General features: G+C 38.9%; 1 protein-coding gene across 1 annotated transcript; it reads left to right on the forward strand.

Annotated features, from left to right (window-relative positions):
* Positions 1-828: 828 nt before the first annotated feature.
* On the forward strand, positions 829-6,647 carry LOC133707218 (tRNA dimethylallyltransferase 9-like). The gene is made up of 11 exons (XM_062132772.1): positions 829-1,385; positions 1,872-1,925; positions 2,657-2,699; positions 2,890-2,998; positions 3,315-3,513; positions 3,709-3,931; positions 4,044-4,138; positions 4,290-4,384; positions 5,725-5,800; positions 6,049-6,188; positions 6,274-6,647. The coding sequence occupies exons 1-11, from the start codon at positions 1,110-1,112 to the stop codon at positions 6,344-6,346; spliced, it is 1,383 nt and encodes a 460-aa protein (XP_061988756.1). The 5' UTR covers positions 829-1,109; the 3' UTR covers positions 6,347-6,647.
* Positions 6,648-7,920: the final 1,273 nt, after the last annotated feature.

The following is a 7,920-nucleotide window of genomic DNA, read 5'->3' on the forward strand; positions in this document are numbered from 1 at the left end:
GTATCACGACGAATCCTTAAAGGCAATTTCAGCAAGACCAATTTGTATGTGGCTATTTAGCTGTGTGAAGGTCTAAACAAACCAATCGAATTAGCTAATTATCTCTGGTGGACTACAATATTTCATTGCAAATGTTATATAGTCAGCAAGGCAGCTAACTCTGGATCTAGATTTTATATGACACCACAGCCGAAACTGGCTGCAGCATCAACAAACAGTACCAGTAGCTTAAATCATTATGATTTATGAGGCTTGAAAAGGACATCAACCATCGATCAGATTTTTCTTTTCACTCTTCTTTCGATTATACCTGAAAACATCTCAACCCAAACCCGACTTCTTAATGACAAGCTAGTCTAAATACCAGGACCTGTTAACTTCTTATCTCCTGCAATTTCTCAATATGCCAACACATTTGTCAATAACATAAATAATTTGTTATTCAATCCTAAATGATGGCAACCTCATGTTCAATATTCTAACATCCTAGGCCTGGAGGAATTCATCCCAAACTCTACTGGGGTGACAATACTGTAGGGAAGGTACTGGGGCTGGAGGGAGGAAAAAAAAAAAAAAAAAAGAGGAAATGAGGAAGTAAAAAAGCTGCAATTTGCGTGTCACAAATTTGTGCCATGCCAGTCAAAACTCAAATCTTACACAAGATAATCTCAAGTTACCCCTGATGTTAGCAAATACATGAGCATTTCTCGATACAAAATTTGCAAACTTAAACTTCTAAATATAAACAACTAAATAAAAGAGGCCCACGAAGACCACAAACCCCTAGTTTACTTTTCTCACTTCACACTCCACTTAATTCCTCTCACTCTCCTCTGCGTCTGTTCTCTGTTCTAGTGTTCTGTTCTTTCTCTCGCTTCTTCCTCTTTTTTTTTTTTTTCGCTGATAGAAGCTTGGCCTGGGCTTTCTCTTCTTCTTCTTCTTCTTCTTCTTTGTGGGCTCAATAGCTACTTTTATTCTTTGGGGTTGCGCTGCTGAGTCCGAACCTGTGAAGATAGAAGCTATTTTCTTCCTCTTGTTTTTTGCTGATAGAAGCTCTGCATGTTCTCACTCGGTTCGTCCAAAACCCAAAACCTCATTGAAACCTCAAAATGATTATCAACAGTAGCGTCCGGACATGTTTCCCACGCTTTCCATCCTCGTCGGAGACGCATGTTTTCCGGTCGGCAGTCAAGTTTACTTTCACTCTCCGGCGGCGACTTTTCACCACCTTGTGCTCTGTTTCGGCCACCCAGAAGAAGGAGAAGGAGAAGGAGAAGGAGAAGGTGATAGTGGTATCGGGGCCCACCGGGGCCGGGAAGAGCCGGCTGGCACTCGAGCTCGCTAAGGTGCTCAACGGCGAGATTATCAGCGCCGACTCTGTCCAGGTTTGACCAAATTTGCAATACCCGCTTTAAGTTTTTGACTTTTTGGAAAGTTTGAAAGGAAAATGTGAAAATGTGGTTTCTTTTTGAAGTAGGCATATATTGGTGAATTGGGTATTGAAATTTGTACTTGTTATGATGATGCATTGAAATTAAGTAACAGCTAGTTTGGTTGCTTATAGAAGGATTGAGGGTGGAAGATGTATAGAACGATGAAGAAGAGGGAGAACTCTAGTTGATTTGTAAATGAAGTCTAACTATAACCAGTAATTCTCAGGCCTGCTTATAGTGTCCGCAAAACAAAAGATAAGCACTTGAAGTAAAAAACACATTCAGACAGAAGAAACATTGTAGTGTAAGATGAGATAAGCAATCTCCATTGATATCATATTGTCTTCGTTGATTTCCTTTTGTTGAGAATTAGAGCAGTTTACAAGTTGTGCAATATAGGTTAAAGTGACTTTATTTGATATGGCTTTTGCGGCACAGGTATATCGGGGTCTTGACGTTGGATCAGCAAAACCTTCTCCAGGTGATAGAAAGGTGCTTTCTTAATTGAGAAATATGTTTTAGCATGCTTTTACATTGAGATTCGATTTATGGTAATCTAAAGTATTTCCATAGTATTTCATATTCATGTTAGTTTTATGTTTAACCATCGTACTGGTGAAAATTTGGTATCATAAGAAGGTAGGCAACCTAAAAAGCTCTAGGTGTTGTTAGAACATATGTAACATGATTGTTTTGGATTGAATTGCCCCTAATATCTGACTTGAATTTGTGCCTGTCTAGCTCTGGCAGATCACTGTATCATCTGCAATGAGTCTGAGCATACTATCCAGAACTATTATTATCCGTTTTTGTGCAATTTAGGAATAGTAATGGATGCAGTAAATCTGTGCTATTGAACTTTTACAGCTATTTGTGAAAATTTCATATATAACTAGTGAAGTGTAGAACAACTCTTACCAACTGCAAATATCAACTTGTCAGGTCCTTATGGTTTTATCATGGAAAAAGTGAACACTTTATCAAATTGGTAAACAAATAATTTTTATACTGAAAGAAAAGAAAACAGTCTAAGTGAAGATATGTTTATATAACTTTCTTTTAGTCATTATAAGTTCATTTAACATGATATTGAATTCTGCTGCTAATAACTGATGACTGGAAAGCTTCTTCCTCAGTCAAAATCTCAGCTTCTCTGCTTTATTAGGTCAATGCCAGTTTCATAATTATTAGCTTCTTCTTTTTCTTTTCTTTTTTTCGTGCAGGAAGTACCACATCATCTGGTTGACATATTGCACCCATCTGAAGGTGTGTTTGCCTACTAAATATAAGGGCAGATTGAAATGCATCATCGTATATATATTCTCATCCGCTATAACTTGAGGCTTTAAAAGATGGTTCTAGTTGTATGCTTAAATGATGTTGAGTTTTCTACTGCTATGTTTGGAACTTTGGATTATATCTGTTCTCCCAAGTTAACACATGTATTATTCCTCAGACTACTCCGTTGGACAATTTTATGAGGATGCAAGGCAAACTACAAGATGTATTCTTGATAATGGCCGTGTTCCCATAGTTACTGGTGGCACTGGATTGTACTTGCGATGGTAGGTGCTACTATGTTCTTGTGTAAATATTTTCTACAAAATTTTTTCTTTATTATTATTAGTTGAATATTTCAAATATGTTAAAGTTAGAATGTTAAGTCACAGAAATCCCACTTAACTCTTGATGGAATAGCCTTCCTTATAAACAAATATCTTCTGAAAAAACTCTGTTTATTGGTGATATTGGCACCATTTAACTTGGTCTCTTCAGGTTGACTTCAGATACACTCTGGAATTTAGAGGGATGCTGTTATTTATTTGTTTTTCTCTTCTTTTCGGTTGTATTCATAACATTATTTGTTGTTACAAATATCAGGTTAATATATGGAAAACCAGATGTTCCTAAAGCCTCAAAAGAGATCGCATCTGAAGTGTCTTCTGAGTTGGCAGATTTAGAAAGAAATGGACACTGGGATGCAGCTGTGCAGTTGGTGATCAAAGCAGGTGACCCTAAGGCTCAATTTTTGGCTGCTAATGATTGGTACCGATTAAGACGCAGCCTGGAGATCATCAAGGTTAGTCTGTAATGTTTCTGCTTATATATGTGAATAATGGAATCTCCCCCTAGCCCCGCCCCAAACTAAAAAGATAGGGACTTAAACTATACATTCTTTAAACAGAGAGACACATGAGAAACATAAGTGTTTGGTTGATAACATAACTCATTGTTGTCTCTCTGGTTGAACATTTTTTTTTTCATGAACTGACAGTCTAGTGGATCACCTCCATCTGCCTTCGAAGTACCGTATAATTCTTTCCGCAAAGAATGTGATTCTAGTGTGGTAGACACTAATGACATTAGTTCCTCTGCTGATGTTGTGGAGGAAGTTAAATCAAAGGAATTGGACTATGACTTCATTTGCTTTTTCCTCTCAAACCAAAGGGTTGATCTATACAGATCAATTGATTGGCGATGTGAAGATATGGTGTCAGGTAAGTCATATTGGGGTACATTACTACAGATTAATCATCCATCTTTGTGTTCTCGAATCAAATCAGAAAATTTAATTTGTTTTACATAAGCTCATCATTTAGTTTACTGCAGGAACTGATGGTATCTTGTCTGAGGCCAGATGGCTTCTTGATGCGGGTCTTCTTCCAAATTCCAATTCAGCAACCAGAGCAATTGGTTACAGACAAGTATAGCTTTATTCTTGTTTGATCATTGATCTCATATGAACTTTTTTATTATTCAAACAATCATTCTTGATTTTTTTCATTAGAATCTTATGCACTTTATTATATCATGTTATTATTGTTTGCAATAGGTAGTAACATGGAAATATTTCAGGCTATGGAGTATTTATTATTATGTAGGGAGCAAGGAGGCAGTTCTTCACCAAGAGAGTTCTACAACTTTTTGACTGAATTTCAAAAGGCATCTAGGTAATGCATTTTCTCTCTACAATTCTGTATTAAAATCCCATTTGAATGAAATATATATATATATATATATATATATATATATATATATATATATATATATACGGAGCCGTTCCAAAGAGGACGTCCGCACTTTTGCTAAAGTGCGGACGGCGACGCTGCAGCTCGGCTCGGGGCACGACGGAGCGGCGGGGGTTGCCGGAAGGACGCCAGGGGTCGGGCGGAGAGGTCTGCAGTCGGTGGAGTGGCCGGCGATGTCGTTGCAGCGCTGCCCAGAAAACCTGCAGTTGCAGGTCGGGTTGCTGCCTAGAACCTGCAACCCCGACCTCCTCCGACCTCGAATGCTGCCCAGAACCGTCCGAGATGCCTCCGGCCTCCCTCCTGCAAGTCGCGCGCCGCCGTCGCCGCCTGGAACGCCTCCGCTGCGTCGCCGTCCACACTTTAGCGAAGTGCGGACATCCGTTTTGGAACGGGCCTGTATATATATAGGGGCGGGTTTTGAAGAGGACGTCCGCAACCCAGAAAAAGTGGGGACGTCCCTCTGGCGTCGGGAAGGCGGCGATTGCTGCGCTGCGGGTGCCGGACGCACCCTCTGGACATCCCGGACGGCCTCAATCAAGTGGCGAAGGTGAAGGTGATCGGAAACTCAGCGGTGTGCAGTGAGCTCGCCGGAAACCATGGAAGCCCATCGAGCTCAACTTCGAACCCTTCGTCGATGAGTCCAGCCGGTTCTGAACTGCTCCACGTCGTGGCCTGGTTCCGTCCGGCAATAGAAATGCTGCCGTTGCTGCCCGATTGAGGCCGGAGGAGCGACGTCTGCACTTTTTCTGGATTGCAGACGTCCTCTTCAGAACCTCTTCCTAATAAATATAATAAATCTGTATAAAAAGCCATAAGCCAACTTTTTGGACATGCTCAATAAATATTGCTTATATACTTATTATAAAAGCAACATCTGATAAAACCATTGGGTTAGGAGGAAACAAAGAGACATTTCACTTGCATTGCAAATATCTTTTAGGAGTGATCCATTTGAAGTTACTTGGTAAAAGTACAAGTAATACAAGAAAGAAAAGTATGAGTGCAACCGTCCTCAGCATTAGTACTTGTTGCTTTCAAACTGGTTCCAAAGGTAGGATTCTCATTTTGTTATAGACATCTTTAAATGTTTGACGGTGTCTCGTTTCTTTTCTAAAATGAAGTTAACATTTAACTTGCATGGTTGTGTAGAAAACCTGGGGCTGCATAGAGCTTTAATACTCCCTGTGTCCTATTTAGTGTTTACAAGTTTCTTACTCATTACATTCAAAATTTTAAACCCAGAATCTGTTAATTCTCTGCAGAAATTTTGCAAAACGGCAATTGACATGGTTTCGTAATGAGCATATCTATCACTGGCTTGACGCTTCCAAACCCTTGGTATGCTCTCCAATTTGTTTACATTATTTGCTAATGTAGGTAACTCTCCCCACACCTTTATGTATTATTTTCCACACTATTTCTTTGCACCTGTGAATGGTTGGACACACTATTTCTTTGCACCTGTGAATGGTTGGACATATTAGCTTTAGCAAATTTTTTTGTCATTAATCAATATGGGCATCTTGAATTGTCAAATTATGCTCATAAATTTTGGGTACTCATCTCACACTGGACAAGTTTTGCAGGATACTGTTCTAAACTTTATTTGTGATGCATACCATGACAAAAGTGGAAATTGGGTTGTGCCTGAATCACTGCAAATGAAGAAAGAATTATCAAGCCGCCGAGAAGAGTCTGAACTAAAGAGCTATCGAACTAAGAACAGGTATAGTTTTCGAACATCGAATGGTTTTAGTTATTGTTGAGATGGCACAAAGGGCTAATAGTTTTGTTTATATGCAATCGTGAAGGCATTTTATCAGACGTGAAGATTGTTCAGATATTCTAGACTGGATACAGAGAACACAAGGTCTGAAACAATGAATTGGCATTTAATCATTCACTTCCTTGGGGCTTGATTTTTGCCAAAGCATGTGATATGATCAACCAGAACTATAATTGAGTAGGGATAATCTTGTCCTTACCGGCTGAAAAATCTCATCACACAGAGTTTGTTTCTTTGGATAGGTTAGCTGTTAAGGCTCCAGCTTACAGCAGCTTTTATGTTGAGTCCTCACTGTGATTTATGTATCTTTGCAAAAGCTCAACGACAATAACTTTTTTATTATACAATCTAATATATGGATTCATTTTCTTGATAATGGATCTAGTCTTTAATAAGCACCCATCAGTATTTTAGTATATGGTAAGCACATGATTGGGTCACTGCCATCTTATTACTATTGTTCTTTTCTTATTTTTTGGTCTGAAATTACTATGGTCAGACATCAAACTGCAAAGAAGGTATTGAGGAACAACACCAGATTAAATCAACATCATAATGTTTCGAAAGAAAAAGAACAAAGGGAAAAGAAGACGAGACTAGGCATGGCCTCAAACTAAACTCCCTCCACATCTTCCTAAGCATGCTAGTTATGACTTTATTTAATGCTGCGGCATTCTCATACCAGCTACTCAGGAACAAAGTCATTCATGTTGTTTTGTTCCTCTGTGAATTTGCTTTCAGCTTCAGTATCACAAACTAGTTTCACTGATTTTTCTGCGTTGTTGATACACTTCTCTCGAAATTCTTCACTTAACCCTTCCAACTGTTTTATAGCTAATATATTCCCTGCTGAATTTGGATTCACATGTTGTAGCATACATGCTAGCACCATCACTAGTTTCGAACATGTGCTTGTCTGCAACGGGGACATAAACTTCTTATCGAAAACCCTCCCATATTGCCACATCCCCCTTTTATGTTTTTCCGTATTATCAGCCATGAGCTGCAATCCTTTATAAATAAGCTGTTTCTCATACATCTTGCATTTTAAAAGACATAATAATGTTGCAGTAGTGCAATTTAATGCTACACACAAGTTACAGAAGATAGGAAGAATATGCATTTCTTTATGAGCCAGAATCTTTTGATTCATTGGACATATAATGAATCCGATATAATGTTGCCTTGCACAGATTATCTGAAGCAAACAAAAATCTTCTGTGAATCCCTCCAACACCACCTGATGAGGCTGCACATTCAATAACGGGAATTGTCCCCAGAGAAGTCAGCGTACCGATTCTTAATAGAGAAAATGACCCCATGCTCACAAATTTTCCAGCGTTTTCGTAAACAGCCTCAGTACTAATGCTGCCAGAAAAGCATATCCTCTAGCATTTTCAGATTCACTGAAACTCTTAACTCTCTGTAGGCAGCGGCACTGGAACTCTTACTCTTACAGCTTACAGAACCTATTACTTTATCTTATGTCTCATTACACACATCATTCACATAGAATGAGGATCCTTTTTCTGGAAACACAAAACCAGTTGCTCTATCTTCATTTTCCTTAATCTGAAATGCTAACAAGAACAATACTCCAACGTCAGATTGATAAAAGCCAGTTCCGTACTTTTAGAGACAACTCTTCCCAACTTACACACATTTCTCTATT

This window comes from Rosa rugosa, chromosome 4, assembly GCF_958449725.1.
Source record: "Rosa rugosa chromosome 4, drRosRugo1.1, whole genome shotgun sequence".
Classification (NCBI taxonomy): domain Eukaryota; kingdom Viridiplantae; phylum Streptophyta; class Magnoliopsida; order Rosales; family Rosaceae; genus Rosa; species Rosa rugosa.

Excerpts from the sequence above, each read along its gene's own strand:
- LOC133707218 (XM_062132772.1), top strand. The coding sequence starts at position 1,110 with ATGATTATCAACAGTAGCGTCCGGACATGTTTCCCACGCTTTCCATCC. Across the intron at positions 4,139-4,289 it reads GAGCAATTGGTTACAGACAA|GCTATGGAGTATTTATTATT; the intron begins GTATAGCTTTAT and ends GAAATATTTCAG. Across the intron at positions 6,189-6,273 it reads AGCTATCGAACTAAGAACAG|GCATTTTATCAGACGTGAAG; the intron begins GTATAGTTTTCG and ends GCAATCGTGAAG.